This window comes from Salmo trutta, chromosome 20, assembly GCF_901001165.1.
Source record: "Salmo trutta chromosome 20, fSalTru1.1, whole genome shotgun sequence".
NCBI lineage: Eukaryota > Metazoa > Chordata > Actinopteri > Salmoniformes > Salmonidae > Salmo > Salmo trutta.
In genome coordinates, this window is record NC_042976.1 from 19,201,581 (window position 1) to 19,223,415 (window position 21,835).

The 21,835-nt window shown below is 45.6% G+C and overlaps 1 protein-coding gene across 22 annotated transcripts in view; it reads right to left on the reverse strand.

Moving 5' to 3' along the window:
• The window catches only part of LOC115155638 (microtubule-associated protein 2), a 180,592-nt gene that overhangs the window by 53,629 nt on the left and 105,128 nt on the right, over positions 1-21,835 (reverse strand). For all 22 annotated transcript variants that reach the window (XM_029702454.1, XM_029702473.1, XM_029702466.1 and 19 more), the window contains one exon: positions 15,500-15,744. In XM_029702454.1, the coding sequence (XP_029558314.1) occupies positions 15,500-15,704 (205 nt within the window). In that variant the 5' untranslated portion in view covers positions 15,705-15,744. The remainder of the gene's footprint in view (positions 1-15,499; positions 15,745-21,835) is intronic.

Genomic DNA, 21,835 nt, shown 5'->3' on the forward strand with positions numbered 1-21,835 from the left:
AGACACACTGCCAAACGCAGGCTTGCATCACACTGCAAGGCAGGGTGGAGCGGGGGGAGAGAGAGAGATACCAGCCCCAAAACTCCTCCGTGTGTGAAGGGAACAGAGCTGTTGCCACAGCAACACACGACTTAGGTGGTCTGGGCCCTGTCTAATTCTGAGCTTTGGTTGCTCTGTTCCCCTCCCCTCTCCTCCCATACCCATCCCTCTCTCCCTCCTCTCCCCTCATCCCCTCCCATCATGATCTCCTCCCCTCATCTCCCCTCTCAATGTCTGTGAGAGCTCACCCGCCACACCCAGCATGAGCACACCCCATGACCAACATAATGTCGCCAAAGGTACTGACTGACTAAATAACTGCACCCCGTGTACATGAGGAAGCTCATGAAGCTCATGAAAACCTCCAAAACCACCACAACAGAAAACCAAGACAACTGTCAGCTCCACAACCACCTCAACAGCACCACTCTACGGAGTCGATAACAACCGGATGCATCCAGTTTTCAGGGGAAATAGAAAGAAAGCCTTCCGCTTTTGAACGTTAACAAGGCGACACTCCATGTTAACTCCTCCACATTTACTGGATTGGTTCAACAGTGCAAAAGAGAACCACCCCCAACAGTTATTTTTTTCTCATCAGGACCAGAAAGAAAGAAACGTCGCTCAGGCCTGCTACGTCCTTCACAACAACCTCAACAGAAAACAAGGACAACTGTGTTCTTCACAACGACCTCAACAGAAAACAAGGACAACTGTGTTCTTCACAACGACCTCAACAGAAAACAAGGACAACTGTGTTCTTCACAACGACCTCAACAGAAAACCAGGACAACAGAGTCTTTCACAACCTCCTCAACAGACAAGAGTCAAAACACCAAATGATCATGTGAAATTATTATATTAAAAGGATACTTCAGGATTTTGGCAATGAAGAGTCAGATACAATTGGATAACATTTTTATGTCTCCGCATGCAGTTTGAAGGAAGTTGCTAACTAGCGTTAAAGTAATTGCTAACTAGCGAATGCTAGCAATAACTGCATCTCATAAGGACCGCCACAGGAAAGGAAGACTCAGAGTTACCTCTGCTGCAGAGGATAAGTTCATTAGAGCTAGCAAATGCTAGCAATTACTTTTCCAGTAATTGCACTAACTCTAGTTAACATTGGCTCTCAAAACTACCTCATAACTTCCTTCATACTGAATGCAGTATCACAACCTTACGCCGAAGTCGGCTCCTTTCCTTGTTCGGGCGGCGTTCAGCAGTCGACGTCACCGGCTTTCTAGCCATCGCCACTCCATTTTTTCATTGTTCCATTTGTTTTGTCTTGTTTCCTGCACACCTGGTTTACATTCCCTAATCACACTGCATGTATTTATTCCTCTGTTCCCCCCCCCATGTCTTTGTGTGAAATTGTTTTTGTTACGTGTTTCACGAAGGATGTTTAAATGTTAAACATTTGCTTATTTGTGTGACTGTTTCGCGCCTTGCACTTTTTACCTTTGGCTGGAGGTTTTGACGCAGTGGCGTCTGTCTGTTTTATTGCCTCTGCCTAAATAAAGTGTGCGCCTGTTCACAACTCTCTGCTCTCCTGCACCTGACTCCTCCACCAGTAGCGCACAGAATTTCACACCACCCATGAGGTCAGCAGGAGCAGGTACCCCGGTCAGAGGAGTGCGTCCGGGAACACTCAGCAATGCTGCAACATCTCGGTGCCACGATGGATCGCGTTGTCCAGAACATGGACCGCTGGGAGAGACAGGAAGTCTCTCCAGCACCTCGACCAGGGCAGCCGGGGTTACCTCTACCCGTCCCTCCTGGATCCAGTCCCAATGGGATGCATCTCTCCCTTCCCAGGGAGTATGATGGGACGGCAGCACGGTGCCAAGGGTTCCTATTACAGCTGGACCTATACCTGGCCACCGTTCACCCAGCTCCCATGGGAAGGGAGAGGGTGTCCGCCCTCGTCTCATGCCTCTCAGGGAGAGCTCTGGAGTGGGCAAACGCCGTGTGGGGAGAAGGAGACACGGCTCTTCCACTTGAGGCAGGGGACGAGGAGCGCCCAGGAGTTCGCCCTGGAATTCCGGACCTTGGCCGCCAGAGCAGGATGGAACGACAGGGCCCTTATCGACCACTACCGATGCAGCCTGCTCGAGGACGTCCGACGGGAGTTGGCCTGCAGGGATGCCACCATCACTTTTGACCTGCTGGTCACCCGCGGATGTCCAGAGAGGGCTCTGTCGGTTCCATCTTCCAGCACCCCCGCTCCGGTGCCCATGGAGCTGGGAAGGGCTGCGCTTAGGGAGGCTGGAGGAGGGGCCTTCACGTGCACCATCTGTGGCCGCAGAGGGCACACTGCCAGTCAGTGCCGGGTTGGTCCCTCTGGGAGTTGATGCAGCAGGCAGGGCACTCTGGCGTCTCCCCAGGTGAGTCTGCACTACTCTCATCCAGAGTCCTCTGTTGTCCACCTGTTTGTAACTGTTTGTTTATCTGAGTTTTCCCAGTATTCCCAGCATAAGGCAAAACCCCCCTCCCTCCCTATTTCCTTTGCAACTCTGAAGGGGGGATTGGGGGGCCTTGAATGCTCAGCTCACAAGGTTCCTTGATGATGTGAGGCAGTAGGCTTCTTCTACCTAATGGTAAGTCCGCCACTCCTTCTGCTCAACAAACTCAAACTCAAGAAATAATTGTTTTGGGGGCTGCAGTTCGCAAACGATATTGTGCTTCTCACCCTCACGGCAGCCAAGCAATGCATTCCACCAAGAGTCATTTAAAAAAAAATGTATAGCCTTTATTTAACCAGGTAAAACCCATTGAGGTTAAATACCTCTTTTGCGAGGGTGACCTGGCAAGAAGGCAAAACAGGGAAATAGCAGTGTCCATAAAACATTACAGTAAAATACAGAATACACTCAAAAGACAAAGTGTCACAAGTTAAAGATACAATTGAAAAATTAGAAACAACGGCAGTTATCATAAACATTGTTGTCGATCTCAGTTCTAGCCTTAGGAACAGACAAGGACAGCAGCGACTGTGAACAAAGACTGTATTGAGTGACTGATCTGGTCCGTAAAGAACAGATACAAAGGGAGTTGTCCCATCAATGCTTTGTACGCAAAAGTGTACCAGTGCTTTAGCCTACTGGTGGAGAGAGAGGTCCATTGCACCATAGCATACAGATCAAAGTGATGGGTGAGTGATCTAGCATTTATAAAGAATCTTAACGCACCATGATACACTGTGTCCAGAGTTTTTAAGGTACTTGCTGAGGCCTGCATATAAACAATATCACCATAATCCAGCACTGATAAAAAAAAGTGCTTTGAACAAGATTTTTTCTGAATAACATTGAAAAACAAGATTTGTTCCTGTAATAGAAACCCAATTTCAACTTCAGTTTCTTGGTCAAGGTATCAATGCGCTGTTTAAAATTTAACAATTCATCTAACCAAATCCCAAGACACTTATCAATTTGCAAGTGACTCCATCTGTTAACTTTCAGGGAAGAGAAAACCATAAACTTTGTTTTCCTTTCATTAAGCACAAGTTTCAATTGGAAAATCTGCCTTTGATTAACATAAAATACCAACTATAAGTCCTGAAAAGCCTTCTCAATATTAGACGCGCTAAAATAAATAATTGTGTCATACGCATGCACATGGAGATTTGCAGAGTCAACAGTCTTTCCTATATCATTTATATACAGTGTAAAAAGGATCGGACCTAAAATTGAGCCCTGGGGAACTCCTTTTGTAAGCCTTTGAAACTCAGATTTCATACCCTCCTGAGCTACTCACTGTGTTCTGTCAGAAAGGTAGTTTTGGAACCAATCCAATGCATCAACACTTCAACCAGCCTTTTTTAGTCTATACAACAGCAGGGCATGGTCAACAGTGTCAAAGGCCTTCTGAGCATCTAGATTATCACCTACAACCTTAATTACAGCAGTAATTGTACCATGCTTGGCTCTAAAACCCGGCTGGAATTGAGATAAAACTGAGTTATTACAAAGAAAGTCTTGTGAGTTCATCAGGTTTTCCAAAACTTTTGCCAGTGCAGATAGTTTAAATATGGGACGATATCTTTTCAACTGGGACAGATCTCCACCTTTATGTAAAGGCGTGACATAGGCTGCTTTCCAGACTTTTGTAATGGTATTACTCGCCAATGAAAGATTTAATATATGATTGAGAGGGGCAGCAATGATCTCTGCACCAATTTTTTGAAAATATGGGTTTAATTCATCCGGGCCAGGTGCTTTCTTAATATCAATAGATTTGAGTTCCTTTACAACTTCTGAAAGCTCAATCTCGGTAAAATGAAATAAATGAACCGTAGGCCGGCATGTGGCAGTTTCATTCACAGCCTCATTTGAGATGTTTGGAAAGAGTTCATTACCAAATAAATGCCCAGCTTTAACAAAATGTTCATTAAACATGACAAGCAGTTTATTCTTGTCAGTCACATCCATTGAATCTGAGGTCAATTTCAGTGGATGACCAGAGAAGTTCATGTTAGCATTCATGGATTTAATGGTTTTCCATAATTTTGTTGGGTTACTGAGGTTGGCCTTGGTAGATTCGTAATAGAAGCTAGATTTGCATTTCTGTAATAACAAGGTACACTTATTTCTCAATACCCTGAATAACTGCCATTCAGTCTGGGAATTACCCTTTCTGGCTTTGGCCCATTGTGTATTTCTGTCACGTCCTGGCCAGTATAAGGGTTAATTGTCATTTTAGTTTGGTCAGGACGTGGCAGAGGGTATTTGTTTTATGTGGTTCAGGGTGGTGTGTTAGGAGGGCGTTTGATTTATTATTTCCGGGTTTTGAGTTATGGTCTATGTTGATGTATTTCTATGTGTAGTCTGGTTGATCTGTTTCTATGTTGAGTTAATTGGGGTGGACTTCCAATTGAAGGCAGCTGTTTGGTGTTGCCTTTGATTGGAAGTCCTATATTAGTTGGGTGTGTTTGTCTGTGTATTTGTGGGAGATTGTTTCTTGTTTTGCTGAGTGAGCCTTTCAAGACTGTGTCGTTGTTTGTTTCGTTTTGTTGTTTTGGTGTGTTCATTTTTGAGTTAATAAATGTTCAGAATGAACAAAACCAGTCCTGCTGCATATTGGTCCTCCTTAACCCACGACAACCGTGACAGAATCTCCCACCAAACCAGGACCAAGCAGCAATGGACTTGGGAGGAGATCTTGGGGGGAGAAGGCTCCTACACTTGGGAGGAGATCCAATCAGGAAAAGATCGCCTTCCATGGGGACAGGTGGTAAGAGAGAGAGAGGAAAGGCGAAAGGCTGGTATGGACCGGGAACGTTTCCGAGGAACACGACTGGCGTTGAAGCACGAGAGGCACCCCCAATACATTTTTTGGGGGGGCACACGGGTAGTTTGGCTAGGCATAGGAAGAGCCGGAAGCCAGCTACCCGTGGTTATATGGAGGAGCGTATGAGGTGGAGAGCGCCATGTTTCGCTGAGGAGCGCACTCTCTCACCCATACGCACGCACAGTCCGGTGCGCATTATTCCAGCCCCTCGCAGGTGCCGTGCTAGAGCGGGCATCCAGCCTGGTAGGAGGATGCCTGCGCAGCGCATCTGGTCGCCGGTACGCCTCCGAGGACCAGGCTACCCAACTCCCGCTCTACGCACGGCTACCATCAGGCCCCTGCACAGCCCAGTCCGCCCTGTACAAGCACCCCGCTCGTGCAGGGCTACTAGTTCCATCCAGCCAGGACGGGTTGTGCAGGAGGTAAGATCAAGACCGACTGTGCGCCTCCATAGCCCTAGGTTTCCAGCTCCTGTCTCTCGTGCGGACCCGGAAGTACGTCAGCCCAGTCCGACTCGTCCTGTTCCCGCTCCCCGCACTAGCCTGGAGGTGTGTGTTCCCAGTCTGGTACGCCCAGTACCAGCACCACGCACAAGGCATCTAGTGCGTAAACCCAGCCTCGCCAGTCTAAAGTCGCCAGAGCTGCCCACCAGTCAACAGTCACCAGAGCTGCCCGCCAGTCAAGAGTCGCCAGAACTGCCCGTCAGTCAAGAGTCGCCAGAACTGCCCGTCAGTCAAGAGTCGCCAGAACTGCCCGTCAGTCAAGAGTTGCCAGAACTGCCCGTCAGTCAAGAGTCGCCAGAACTGCCCGTCAGTCAAGAGTCGCCAGAACTGCCCGTCAGTCAAGAGTCGCCAGAACTGCCCGTCAGTCAAGAGTCGCCAGAGCCGCCCGTCAGTGAAGAGTCGCCAGAGCCACCCACTAGTCAGGAGCTGCCAGAGTGGCCAGACTGCCCGGAGATGCCAGAGTGGCCAGACTGCCCGGAGATGTCAGAGTGGCCAGACTGCCCGGAGATGTCAGAGTGGCCAGACTGCCCGGAGATGTCAGAGTGGCCAGACTGCCCGGAGATGTCAGAGTGGCCAGACTGCCCGGAGATGCCAGAGTGGCCAGACTGCGCCGAGCTGCCAGAGTGGCCAGACTGCCCCGAGCTGCCAGAGTGGCCAGACTGCCCCGAGCTGCCAGAGTGGCCAGACTGCCCCGAGCTGCCAGAGTGGCCAGACTGCCCCGAGCTGAATTTCGTAAACCAGGGATTGTCTCTATCTCTTACCCGGTACTTTTTGAGAGGGGCATGTTTATCACCGATAGTAGAAAACATAGAATGAAAATAGGAGAATGCCTCTTCGATATCTGGAATAAGCGCACTCCTTTCCCAGTTGCATGCATAAAGTTCATGCAGGAATGCCTACTTACAGAACTGCATAAAATTTAGTGTGACTATGAACCGAGAGGGCACTTTGGGGAAAATCAACTGGGAAAGGAGTGCTGATGTATTGATGTTATTATAACAAACAATCCGCATAAATACAGTTGGATTCAGTGGTTAAAATTGGTATTTTTGTACACATGGTTTTAATTGCTGCCTACATGGGTTATGGCTCATTGCATAGTCTAAATTATCAAAAACAATCTCATCTCCCTAACCCAGACATACTGCTAAACCCTACTTTGACTGATGGTATTGCAGCTTTTATCTTTCAGAGGGATCCGATTGTGTTACCGTTTGACTCCTACTGTGACATGCACATAAAACTTAGATTTGATAGGATGTTATAGACCTCCATCTGCAAAAGTAGAATCCCTGGATTCTCTGGCTGAACTGATGCATGGTTGGGGGGAAATGAAATGGTCCTTATGGACGATTTAAACTGGGATTGGTTATCTCCAAACTCTGAGGCCATTAAATTTTACTCAAATTATAAATGTGGTTACAAGACTCAATCGCAAAGACATCTCTATGTCAACACTTATTGATGTTATTATAACAAACAATCCGCATAAATACTCGGGCGTTGGGATTTTCGATAACGATTTAAGTGATCATTGTGCAGTTGCTTGCATTAGTGACACCAAAATGGTGTCATTTTTGAGTTAATAAATGTTCAGAATGAACAAAACCAGTCCTGCTGCATATTTTGGTGTCACTAATGCAAGCAACTGCACAATGATCACTTAAATCGTTATCGAAAATCCCAACGCCCGAGTATTTATGCGGATTGTTTGTTATAATAACATCAATAAGTGTTGACATAGAGATGTCTTTGCGATTGAGTCTTGTAACCACATTTATAATTTGAGTAAAATTTAATGGCCTCAGAGTTTGGAGATAACCAATCCCAGTTTAAATCGTCCATAAGGACCATTTCATTTCCCCCCAACCATGCATCAGTTCAGCCAGAGAATCCAGGGATTCTACTTTTGCAGATGGAGGTCTATAACATCCTATCAAATCTAAGTTTTATGTGCATGTCACAGTAGGAGTCAAACGGTAACACAATCGGATCCCTCTGAAAGATAAAAGCTGCAATACCATCAGTCAAAGTAGGGTTTAGCAGTATGTCTGGGTTAGGGAGATGAGATTGTTTTTGATAATTTAGACTATGCAATGAGCCATAACCCATGTAGGCAGCAATTAAAACCATGTGTACAAAAATACCAATTTTAACCACTGAATCCAACTGTTCACTAAAACAAAAAGAAAACAAAATGAAAATATACTGAGTCAATCGTTTTAAACCTTAAATTCCCTAAAAATGTTCAGCTGTAGCCTACAGGTCTAGTAGAGTTAGAAAGCAAGTGTGCCCAAGTGTTGTTGCCTTGCAAGCTGACTACACTACTCGCGTCGCGAGCACCCACACTGCTCGCACGTGCCAACGAGGGTCTGTGTTGCCAAGGGCTAAAATAGAAGTCAGTTCTATTTCTGACGCAGGTCGTGCTACAAGTCCTGCCTCTCCCATCTCCTCATTGGTTTATTGAAGCAGGTACCCACGTGCCATCTCCTCATTGGTTATACCCTTGTGGGTGACTGAAAGACAAACTAGGTCGGTGGCGGTAATGCACCTAATTTATGATAGTTGCCAATCGCAATATAAAGTCAAGAGAAGAAAAAGCCTAGGAGGAGAGATGACTAGAAATGATTCGGTTGACCGTTTTATGTGTGGATTAATTGTCGGAGAAGAGGACCTTGTGCATTTCAGGTAAAATAACAACTCAATGTTTATATCCCAGGAAAAATTAGCTAGCAACAGCAAGCTAGCTAAATAGGACAAATTAGCTAGCAAGTGGAAACTAGCTAGCTAAATTGCCATAAAGGTTTAATGCTTTTTGACCTGTCCCCAAATTAATGTAATTGGTTCAGAGTTTGTTTTGATATTTTAACCTGCGTGTCGTGATCGCATTTGGTGTGGGGGGACAAAATACATTTATGCACGATGGCGCACGCGTGCAGCTGGCTTGGGTTCCGTGTTAGCTAGAAAGGTCAGCGTGTTCAACAGCCGCTGCAGGAATGTACTGACAGAGATTTCACCCAGTGTGTGGGTCTGGTCAATGCACCCAGTCGCCTTGCAGTAGGCTACCGCACATTGAGGCAGAGCGGGCCCAGTAGACCGGCCAATCACTGGAGGCTAGTCCACCTGGCAGGGGTATCCTGGGCTAGGAAGCCCAGCGCATCTAGACGTTATATCACAGAGCAGATAACAACCTCCGGCTTCCACCGCACAGTGGGGCAGGATCGGAGTCAGAAGACTCCGGTAGAATGGCGAAACACCGACCGTCGAGGAGTATCCAAGGCTAGTCGGCCCAACATGTCTAGACCGTCAGTCACAGCACAGCTTTCAGGGAGGGCACCACACCGGCATTATCTCCTCGTGTAGAAACCAGCAGATGTCAATTTAACGCTTTAATTGCTTTGATCCTGAAGGATTTTTGATTTTGCCTGTTGTTTAATGACAACTTTCGCAGCCTATGACGGTTTTGCTAAGTAATAAACACGTGTAACACAAACAAACAGAAACAAACAAACAAACAGTGTGACACATGTTCAGCAAAACTGCCCTGCCACCATCTTGATGATTAGAGTGAAGTGAAGTCATTCACAATCTAGACCTCGTTTCAAATGTATCAAGAGATAATTGTATTTGTATTCCTAGCAATCAATACATGTACATTGTTTAAAGCACACTTTTACAAGTCACAGTCACAAATTACAGCTCCAATAAGCTCCTATGGTGAACAACATGTGAACAAGAGGTTTGTAGAATCATGACTCTTGAGTTTTCAGTTCATTGTTCACCGGTAGGGGGTCCTGCGTGTTCTGGGCATTACTGAGTCAAATTAACAATGAGTCGAAAGATTAATTATTTTGACTGGACAGTAAAACTTCCCATCACTAATAGAAAACTTTCCAGGCTTTTTAGTACCACAGTACTTACGCAGATATTATTTAAGATTTAGTGCTTGCAGTGAACATATAATCATGCAAATAAAAATAAAAACATTACCTGATTGACATTCACTCTCACGGGTGGCCAAAAAGAACAAACTGAAAGCCACACCCAAAATAGGCCACGCCTCCAACTCTTCTGGTAGGCAGCCGCTGCTACATTGCACCCACTGCGATGCAATGTGAATGAGGTGTTGAAAGCAATTTAGAAGCTTTCATTCAATAAAAAAAATCACATTGACCTGTCAAATTTGTTATTTGATTTCAGACAAACTGAATAGAATAGGTTGAACGAACCAAAGGGTAATTTTGGATCACACCAATTCAGAAGAACAACAGTGCCATCCCACTTTTTACAGTATAATAGGGTAATAACTCTTTACATTTTCAGTTCTATTCTTTAGTTCCTTGAAGCCATGGCGAAGTCTTTGTAGCTTAATGTACATTTATTTCACAGAGTTTTGAATCCTTTAACTTATGTAAACATAATACAGATCCATCCAACTAGAACGAAACACTGCATGACACTATGACATTATGCCTAGGTATGCATTATGTTATGCAATATGAACGTGCATAACACTGAGTGCCGATGAGAGGAAAGACATTGGCTAATCATCATCTCACTTCAGATGTTGTTTTAGAACAGCTTCTCTCACGGTGCTTGCTACAGAAGGCAGCTGGCAGGATGGTTCCTTGTCTGTCAGTATTTTAGAAGACAAAACAACCTGCTCCTCTCTGCTTTTTCATAATGACTATATCTAACAGCAGCAGTTTTCCATTTACCTCCTCATCAACAAGACACATCAAAGACACTGGAACATCATCTCAAAATCAGAAAAATGGTAAAACCTACTGCTACTGAAACGAAGTCTTGACCATAGAGCAGTGCTGGTCCTCTGTGTTTGATACTGTCAGTTAGGTCCTGAACCCGTAGGCACAAAGCAACTCAGAGTACGACTGCTGATCTAAGATCAGGTCCTCCCTGACAATATACTGTAATCATATTTATTCTAAAATGCAAAGCTGATCCTTTACTCGGTCTCATAGGGGCCCTGGACCTCTGGCTATATTATACAGAGAGATCCTCCCCAGCTGTGTGTCTGTCTATTGGGGTGTTTTATGAGGCCAGACCAGGGCAGGGTGGACAGGATGGGAAGACAGTACGGTGGCATGGGGGCTAGAGCTGGACCAAGCTGGCTCACTTTAACCCTGCATGCCACCGCTTTTCCTCTTCAAAGCCCTCCAGATGCTGAAGAGCCATTGAAGCAGCAAATTGGCTTCTTGACATTCCTCTGTAACAAGTTAAAAAACACGACCAAGAGAAACAAAGAGCGGGAGGGAGGGAGAGAGAGAGAGAGAGAGAGAGAGAGAGAGAGAGAGAGAGAGAGAGAGAGAGAGAGAGAGAGAGGAACGCGGAGTTGGTGCTGGCTTGAATTAGGGTGATTGCATTGAAAAGGGAAGTGCCATGTCCTTAACATGCATAATATTCTGTATATGTCAAACACTTACCTGAAGATTATAGAGAGCACTTAGCATTCAGGCAACACGTAATAGTCCAACAGCTTCAGTGACCTTGCTAAAAGTCAATGTCAAAGACAGTTGTAATTACCCGATTGTGTTCCATCGCTATAGAGTGTGGGGAGTAAATGTCAACAAAGTTATAAATTGACTTTGATTTACAGACGCTCTAGTCAATGTTTGGAACAGACTATTTGACCATTAACCATACTGTCCAGGCTAGATACTAATGGAGCTCATTGCACAGGGTACAGTGTACTGTATGTGTGGTGATAACAGATAAGATACTGTGTTCTTTACTGCTTCTTCTTGACCAATAGTTTGGGATATGGTCTTAAACAGTGCATAGTATTCAATCTAACAGGCTAGCTAGCTGATGCAGTGTAAATGAATGATAGACAATAGCAGCATACTGCAGTTAAGATTGAGGTACAGGAGGTTAATATGACTCCTGTCAGGGATGGTAAATGGGTTTCTGTTCTGTGCTGTAAATGGTGGAAAGTGGCAGTAGTGGGTAGTGTTCGGTTCTGTTTGTCAGCAGAAATAGACATGTAAAGGCAGAAAAATTGCAGAGACAATAGAGCTCTGGCAAACTAAATTGTAGGGGTTGCTGCCATGGCAACAGGAATAGGAGGAAATGGAGCGGGGTACACTGTGTGTGGAGAGGGATAGAAGGAAAGGTGTATGTGTGTGTGTGCCTCGTTTCCTCTGAGTAAAGACAGGGATTTTCATCCTTATTTGCCACAGTAATAATGGAGTATGAATCTAAAGAGGGAGTTAAATGTTCTCTGTTTTTCCCACACAGTGAGAGGCAGGGCCCTGCTTATTGCCTGCTACACACAAACACTCACAGAATTAGCAACCAAACAGAATTACCTAATCCGGTCTGTGTGTGTGTGTGTGTGTGTGTGTGTGTGTGTGTGTGTGTGTGTGTGTGTGTGTGTGTGTGTGTGTGTGTGTGTGTGTGTGTGTGTGTGTGTGTGTGTGTGTGTGTGTGTGTGTGTGTGTGTGTGTGTGTGTAAGTATATATAAACTCAGCAAAAAAAGAAACGGCCCTTTTTCAGGACCCTGTCTTTCAAAGATAATTTGTAAAAATCCAAATAACTTCACAGATCTTCATTGTAAAGGGTTTAAACACTGTTTCCCATGCTTGTTCAATGAACTATAAACAATTCATGAACATGCACCTGTGGAACGGTCGTTAAGACACTAACAGCTTACAGACGGTAGGCAATTAAGGTCACAGTTACGAAAACGTATGACACTAAAGAGGCCTTTCTACTGACTCTGAAAAACACCAAAATAAAGATGCCCAGGGTCCCTGCTCATCTGCATGAACATGCCTTAGGTGTGCTGCAAGGAGGCATGAGGACTGCAGATGTGTCCAGGGCAATAAATTGCATTGTCCGTACTGTAAGACGCCTAAGACAGCGCTACAGGGAGACAGGATGGACAGCTGATCATCCTCGCAGTGGCAAACCACATGTAACAACACCTGCACAGGATCTGTACATCCAAACATCACACCTGCGGACCAGGTACAGGATGGCAACAACAACTGCCCGAGTTACACCAGGAACGCACAATCCCTCCATCAGTGCTCAGACTGTCCGCAATAGGCTGAGAGAGGCTGGACTGAGGGCTTGTAAGTCTGTTGTAAGGCAGGTCTTCACCAGACATCACCGGCAACAACGTCGCCTATGGGCACAAACCCATCATCACTGGACCAGAGGACTGGCAAAAAGTGCTCACCTGGGGTGATGGTCGGATTTGCGTTTATCGTCGAAGGAATGAGCGTTACACCGAGGCCTGTACTCTGGAGCGGGATTGATTTGGAGGTGGAGGGTCCGTCATGGTCTGGGGTGGTGTCACAGCATCATCGGACTGAGCTTGTTGTCATTGCAGGCAATCTCAATGCTGTGCGTTACAGGGAAGACATCCTCCTCCATCATGTGCTACCGTTCCTGCAGGCTCATCCTGACATGACCCTCCAGCATGACAATGCCACCAGCTATACTGCTCGTTCTGTGCATGACTTCCTGCAAGATAGGAATGTCAGTGTTCTGCCATGGCCAGCCCGGATCTCAATCCCATTGAGCACGTCTGGGACCTGTTGGATCAGAGGGTGAGGGCTAGACCCATTCCCCCCAGAAATGTCCTTGAACTTGCAGGTGCCTTGGTAGAAGAGTGGGGTAGCATCTCACCAGCGAATCTGGTGCAGTCCATGAGGAGGAGATGCACTGCAGTACTTAATGCAACCTGTGGCCACACCTGATACTGAGTGTTACTTTTGATTTTGACCCCCCCTTTGTTCAGGGACACATTATTCCATTTCTGTTAGTCACATGTCTGTGGAACTTGTTCAGTTTATGTCTCAGTTGTTGAATCTTGTTATGTTCATTCAAATATTTACACATGTTACGTTTGCTGAAAATAAACGCAGTTGACAGTGAGAGGACGTTTCTTTTTTTGCTGAGTTTATATATACAGTACCAGTCAAAAGTTTGGACACACCTACTCATTCAAGGGTTTCTTTTGTTTTTATTATTTTCTACATTTTAGAATAATAGTGAAGACATCGAAACTATGAAATAACACATGGAATCATGTAGTAACCAAAAAAAGTGTTATGCAAATATATATCAAAATATATTTTATTTGACATTCTTTAAAGTAGCCACCCTTTGCCTTGATGACAGCGTTGCACACTCTTGGCATTCTCTCAACCAGCTTCATGAGGTGATCACCTGGAATGCATTTCAATTAACAGGTGTGCCTTGTTAAAAGTTATTTTGTGGAATTTCTTTCCTTCTTAATGTGTTTGAGACAATCATTTGTGTTGTGACAAGGTAGGGGTGGTATAAAGAAAATAGCCCTATTTGGTAAAAGACCAAGTCCATATTATGGCAAGAACAGCTCAAATAAGCAAAGAGAAACGACAGTCCATCACTACTTTAAGACATGAACATTGGAAGTTTCTTCATGTGCAGTTGCACAAACCATCAAGCACGATTATGGAACTGGCTCTCATGAGGACAGCCACAGGAAAGGAAGACCGAGAGTTACCTCTGCTGCAGAGGATCAATTCTTTAGAGTTAACTGCACCTCAGATTGCAGCCAAAATAAATGGTTCACAGAGTTCAAGTAACAGACACATCTCAACATCACCTGTTCAGAGTCGACTGTGTGAATCTGGCCTTCATGGTTGATATGCTGCAAAGAAACCACTACTAAAGGAGAGTCTTGCTTGAGCCAAGAAACATGAGCAATGGACAATAGACCGGTGGAAATCTGTCTTTTGGTCTGATGAGTCACTGCCGTGTCTTCATGAGACGCAGAGTAGGTGAATGGATTATCTCCGCATGTGTGGTTCCCACCGTGAAGCATGGAGGAGGAGGTATTATGGTGTGGGGGGGCTTTGCCGGTGACACTGTCTGTGATTTATTTAAAATGTGAGGCACACTTAACCAGCATGGCTGCCACAGCATTCTGCAGCAATACGCCATCCCATCTGGTTTGCGCTTAATGGGACTGTCATTTGTTTATCAACAGGACAATGACCCAAAATACATCTCCAGGCTGTGTTAGGGCTATTTGACCAAGAAGGAGAGTGAAGGAGTGCTGCATCAGGGGCGGCAGGTAGCCGAAAGGTTGCTAGATTGAATCCCCGACCTGACAAGGTAAAAATCTGTCGTTCTGCCCCTGAACAAGGCTGTCATTGTAAATAACTATTTGTTCTTAACTGACTTGCCTAGTTAAATAAAATACATTTAAAAATGAGATGACCTGGCCTCCACCATCAGCTGACCTCATCCTAGTTGAGATGAGTTGGACTGCAGAGTGAGAGAAAAGCAGCTCAGCATTACGTGGGTTCTCCTTCAAGACTGTTGGAAAAGCAGGCCTCATGAAGCTGGTTGAGAGAATGCCAAGAGTGTACAAAGCTGTCATCAAAGCCAAGCATGGCTACTTTGAAGAATATTAAATATATTGGGATTTGTTTATTCTACAATTTAGAAAATAGTAAAAAATAAAGAAAAACCCTTGAATGAGTAGGTGTGTGCAAACTTTTGACTGGTACTGTACATCTGTGCGCAATTCTACAACTCGAAATTGTAGTCACAAAAAGTTTGGTCAATACTGATTAGGTATGTGGGTACAAGACAGCAGTTATAGAAGCTCTGTCTCTGAGTCCAAGATATCAGGTGTCCTTACCAGCCGTAACTGCATGGTCGCCGTTGAAGCCATTCTCTCTGGCGGTGTAGGAGGGTGGTGCTTCTCCATGAGCCGTCCCTGGCTGGCATGCCCTGTAGGAGGGGGGGTAGCCATTAGCCCCATGGGCTGGGGGGGGAGAGGGGTCCTGTGCCCCCGACGGATCCCACTGGGGGGGGCTGTCTTCACGTTGACGACCGTCTGCCATGCTGGGGGTGGGTGGCGACCAGGGGAGTCTCTCCTTAGGGCTGGGAGAAGAGGAGAATATGGTGATTGATTGATTGGTTGATTGATTGATTAGTGGGGGTCAGTGGCGTCCAGGGGTTCTCTGCTTATGGCAGGAGAAGAGGATGATCATAGATTAATATAATAAATGGTGGCTCATAATGGTTATTAACAGTTTGGCAGGTATACAGAATACAGAACATATTGATGGGGTGGAAGAGACCCAATGACAAAGGACATCATTCATATTCAACACACTCTTCTGCCTCAGATCACAAATCACCCCCCACATCTACAGACTGTTAGAACTGGCTTATGGACTTCAGATCACAGGACAGTCTCTCTCTATCTCTGCTGCGAAGTTCACTTTTTTTTATTTCACCTTTATTTAACCAGGAAGGCAAGTTGAGAACAAGTTCTCATTTACAACTGCGACCTGGCCAAGATAAAGCAAAGCAGTTCGATACATACAACAACACAGAATTACACATGGAGTAAAACAAACATACAGTCAATAATACAGTAGAAAAATAAGTCTATATACAATTTGAGCAAATGAGGTCAGATAAGGGAGGTATTGGCAAAAAAGGCCATGGTGGCAAAGTAAATACAATATAGCAAGTAAAACACTGGAATGGTAGATTTGTAGTGGAAGAAAGTGCAAAGTAGAAATAGAAATAATGGGGTGCAAAGGAGCAAAATAAATAAATACAGTAGGGGAAGTGGTAGTTGTTTGGACTAAATTATAGATGGGCTATGTACAGGTGCAGTGATCTGTGAGCTGCTCTGACAGTTGGTGCTTAAAGCTAGTGAGGGAGATAAGTGTTTCCAGTTTCAGAGAGTTTTGTAGTTCGTTCCAGTCATTGGCAGCAGAGAACTGGAAGGAGAGACAGCCAAAGGAGGAATTGGCTTTGGGGGTGACTAGAGAGATATACCTGCTGGAGCGCGTGCTACAGGTGGGTGCTGCTACGGTGACCAGTGAGCTGAGATAAGGGGGGGACTTTACCTAGCAGGGTCTTGTAGATGACCTGGAGCCAGTGGGTTTGGCGACGAGTATGAAGCGAGGGCCAGCCAAAGAGAGCGTACAGGTCGCAGTGGTGGGTAGTATATGGGGCTTTGGTGACAAAACGGATGGCACTGGATAGACTGCATCCAGTTTATTGAGTAGGGTATTGGAGGCTACTTTGTAAATGACATCGCGGAAGTCGAGGATCGGTAGGATGGTCAGTTTTACGAGGGTAAGTTTGGCAGCATGAGTGAAGGATGCTTTGTTGCGAAATAGGAAGCCAATTCTAGATTTAACTTTGGATTGGAGATGTTTGATATGAGTCTGGAAGGAGAGCTTACAGTCTAACCAGACACCTAGGTATTTGTAGTTGTCCACATATTCTAAGTAAGAACCGTCCAGAGTAGTGATGCTGGACGGGCGGGCAGGTGCGGGCAACGATCGGTTGAAGAGCATGCATTTAGTTTTACTTGTATTTAAGAGCAGTTGGAGGCCACGGAAGGAGAGTTGTATGGCACTGAAGCTCGTCTGGAGGGTTGTTAACACAGTGTCCAAAGAAGGGCCAGAAGTATATAGAATGGTGTCGTCTGCGTAGAGGTGGATCAGAGACTCACCAGCAGCAAGAGCGACATCATTGATGTATACAGAGAAAAGAGTTGGCCCAAGAATTGAACCCTGTGGCACCCACATAGAGACTACCAGACAACAGGCCATCCGATTTGACACATTGAACTCTATCAGAGAAGTAGTCGGTGAACCAGGCGAGGCAATCATTTGAGAAACCAAGGCTATTGAGTCCGCCGATGAGGAGCTGTGCTGTTGGCTTCCTGGCATACCCAGACTGCCCCAGACTGTAGCCAGCATTGGAGTCTCTGTGACAGGGATATGTCTGAGGACAGAGTGCTTGGAGTTCTGATTCCTGAAACCCCACAGGGCTAAGGAAAGAGCATGTGGGACCATCTGAGGGGAGGGGCGTTCTGCTGGGTCCCTCTAGTGGACTGATCCTGCTCTACAACACAGGGGGAGAGCAAACGAATAGGTAATAATGCTGAATTCCAAATGGTCCCCAGATCTCAGACGATTGGATACAGTATAAGCACTATATTAATAGCTTCATCGTGCCATCTGATTGGCTAGGTGGAAATGTCTGCATCCACCTATCCAATCCTCTCACATACAGTGCATTTGTAAAGTATTCAGACCCTTTGACTTTTTCCACATTTTGTTACGTTACAGACTTATTCTAAAATGTATTAAAAGTAAAATGTTCCTCCTCAATCTACACAAAATACCCCATAATGACAAAGCCAAAACAGCTTTTTTATTTGGCAAATGTATTAAAAGTAAAAAACTGAAATACCTTATTTACATAAGTATTTAGACCCGTTGCTATGAAATTGAAATTGAGCTCAGGTGCATCCTGTTTCCATTGACCAAGCCATGAGGTCGAAATTGTCCGTAGAGCTCCGAGACAGAATTGTGTCGAAGAACGGATCTGGGGAAGGGTACCAAAATATTTCTGCAGTATTGAACATCCCCAAGAACAAAGTGACCTCCATCATTCTTAAATGGGAGAAGTTTGGAACCACCAAGACTCTTCCTAGAGCTGGCCGTCTGGCCAAACTCAGCAATCTGGGTAGAAGGGCCTTGGTCAGGGAGGTGACCAAGGTCCCGACTGTCACTCTGACAGAGCTCCAACATTCCTCTGTAGAGATGGAAGAACCTTCTAGAATTATAACCATCTCTGCAGCACTCCACCAATCAGAGCTTTATGGTAGAGTGACCAGACAGAAGCCACTCCTCAGTAAAAGGCACATGACAGCCCACTTGGAGTTTGCCAAAAGGCATCTGGTCTGATGAAACCAAGATTGAAATCTTTGGCCTGAATGCCAAACGTCACGTCTGGAGGAAACCTAGCACCATCTCTACGGTGAAGCATGGTGGTGGCAGCATCATGCTGTGGGGATGTTTTTTTGTCAGGATCGAGGGAAAGATTAACGGAGAAAAGTACAAAGAGATCCTTGAAGAAAGCCTGCTCTAGAACGCTCAGGACCTCAGACTGGAGCGAAGGTTTACCTTCTAACAGGACAACAACCCTAAGCACACAGCCAAGACAACACAGGAGGGGCTTTGGGACAAGTCTCTGAATGTCCTTCAGTGGCCCAGCCAGAGCCCGGACTTGAACCCGATCTAACATCTCTGGAGAGACCTGAAAATAGCTGTGCAGCGACAATCCCCATTCAACCTGATATAGCTTGAGAGGATCTGCAGAGAAGAAAGGGAGGAACTCCAAATAAAGGTGTGCCAAGCTTGTACTGTAGCATCATACGCATGAAGACCTGAGGCTGTAATCACTGCCAAAGGTGCTTAAACAAAGTACTGAGTAAAGGGTCTGAATACTTATGTAAATGTGATATTTCAATTTTATATATTTAATAAATTAGCAATAAAATCTAAAAACCTCTTTTTGTTTGTCATTATGGGGTATTGTGTGTAGATTGATGAAGAAAAACATATATTTAATTAATTTTAGAATAAGGCTGGAACGTAACAAAGTGTGGAAAAAGTCAAGGGGTTTGAATACTTTCTGAATGCACTGAATACAGGAGTAGCTAGGGAGTAGAGGCTATAGGACGTAAGGAATTGGAGTGGGGAGCAGAGTGAGTGGTCAGTCAGTCATTTGCAGGCAGCAGAGCCTGTGTCATCAGGCCAGCCTGACGGTTGATTTTGCTGTCCAGGATGGGTTGTTGTGGCACCAGAGGGCACGGGGGCAGGGTAATATGGCCACAATGATTTCCTGTTCTTTTGTCACCACTTCAGAGTGTCTATCATATGAGAGCCCCCCTCCCCCTCACTCTCTCTGTCTCAATTCAATTTCAATTTCAATTCAGTTTTAGGGGCTTTATTTCCATGGGAAACATATATTTACATTGCCAAAGCAAGTGAAATAGATAATAAACAAAAGTGAAATACACAAAAAAAAATCAAATCAAAGTTTATTTGTCACGTGTGCTGAATACAACAGGAGTAGACCTTACAGTGAAATGCTTACTTACAGGCTCTAACCAATAGTGCAAAAAAGGTATTAGGTGAACAATAGGTAGGTAAAGAAATAAAACAACAGTAAAAAGACAGGCTATATACAGTAGCGAGGCTATAAAAGTAGCGAGGCTACATACAGACACCGGTTAGTCAGGCTGATTGAGGTAGTATGTACATGTAGATATGGTTAAAGTGACTATGCATATATGATGAACAGAGAGTAGAAGTAGCATAAAAGAGGGGTTGGCGGGTGGTGGGTGGGACACAATGCAGATAGCCCAGTTAGCCAATGTGCGGGAGCACTGGTTGGTCGGCCCAATTGATGTAGTATGTACATGAATGTACAGTTAAAGTGACTATGCATATATGATAAACAGAGAGTAGCAGAAGCGTAAAAAGAGGGGTTGGGGGGGCAAGCAATGCAAATAGTCCGGGTAGCCATTTGGTTACCTGTTCAGTAGTCTTATGGCTTGCAGGGTAAAAACTGTTGGGAAGTCTTTTTGTCCTAGACCCGGCACTCTGGTACTGCTTGCCATGCGGTAGTAGAGAGAACAGTCTATGACTGGGGTGGCTGGGGTCTTTGACAATTTTTAGGGCCTGTCCTGGATGGCAGGCAGCTTAGCCCCAGTGATGTACTGGGCCGTACGCACTACCCTCTGTAGTGCCTTGCGGTCAGAGGCTGAGCAGTTGCCGTACCAGGCAGTGATGCAACCAGTCAGGATGCTCTCGATATTGCAGCTGTAGAACCTTTTGAGAATCTCAGGACCCATGCCAAATCTTTTTAGTTTCCTGGGGGGGGGGGGGAATAGGCTTTGTCGTGCCCTCTTCATGACTGTCTTGGTGTATTGGACCATTCTAGTTTGTTGTTGATGTGGACACCAAGGAACTTGAAGCTCTCAACCTGCTCCACTACAGCCCCATCAATGAGAATGGGGGCGTGCTCGGTCCTCCTTTTCCTGTAGTCCACAATAATCTCCTTAGTCTTGGTTACGTTGAGGGAGAGGTGCTTGTCCTTGCACCACCCGGCCAGGTCTCTGACTTCCTCCCTATAGGCTGTCTCATCGTTGTCGGTGATCAGGCCTTCCACTGTTGTGTCATCTGCAAACTTAATGATGGTGTTGGAGTCGTGCCTGGCCATGCAGTCGTGGGTGAACAGGGAGTACAGGAGGGGACTGAGCACGCACCCCTGGGGAGCTCCAGTGTTGAGGATCAGCGTGGCAAATGTGTTGCTACCTACCCTCACCACCTGGGGGCGGCTCGTCAGGAAGTCCAGGATCCAGTTGCAGAGGGAGGTGTTTAGTCCCAGGATCCTTAGCTTATTGATGAGCTTTGAGGGTACTATGGTGTTGAACGCTGAGCTGTAGTCAATGAATCACATTCTCACGTAAGTGTTCCTTTTGTCCAGGTGGGAAAGGGCAGTGTGGAGTGCAATAGAGATTGCATCATCTGTGGATCTGTTTGGGCGGTATGCAAATTGGAGTGGGTCTAGGGTTTCTGGGATAATGGTGTTGATGTGAGCCATTACCAACCTTTCAAAGCACTTCATGGCTACAGACCTGAGTGCTACGGGTCTGTAGTCATTTAGGCAGGTTGCCTTTGTGTTCTTGGGCACAGGGACTATGGTGGTCTGCTTGAAACATGTTGGTATTACAGACTTAATCAGGGACATGTTGAAAATGTCAGTGAAGACACGTGCCAGTTGGTCAGCACATGCCCGGAGCACATGTCCTGGTAATCCGTCTGGCCCCGCAGCCTTGTGTATGTTGACCTGTTTAAAGGTCTTACTCATGTTGGCTACTGAGAGCGTGATCACACAGTCGCCTGGAACAGCTGATGCTCTCATGCATGCCTCAGTGTTGCTTGCCTTGAAGCGAGTATAGAAGTAATTTAGCTCGTCTGGTAGGCTCGTGTTACTGTGCTTCCTTTTGTAGTCTGTAATAGTTTGCAAGCCCTGCCACATAAGACGAGCGTCGGAGCCGGTGTAGTATGATTCAATCTTGGCCCTGTATTGACGCTTTGCCTGTTTGATGGTTCGTCACAGGGCATAGCAGGATTTCTTGTAAGCT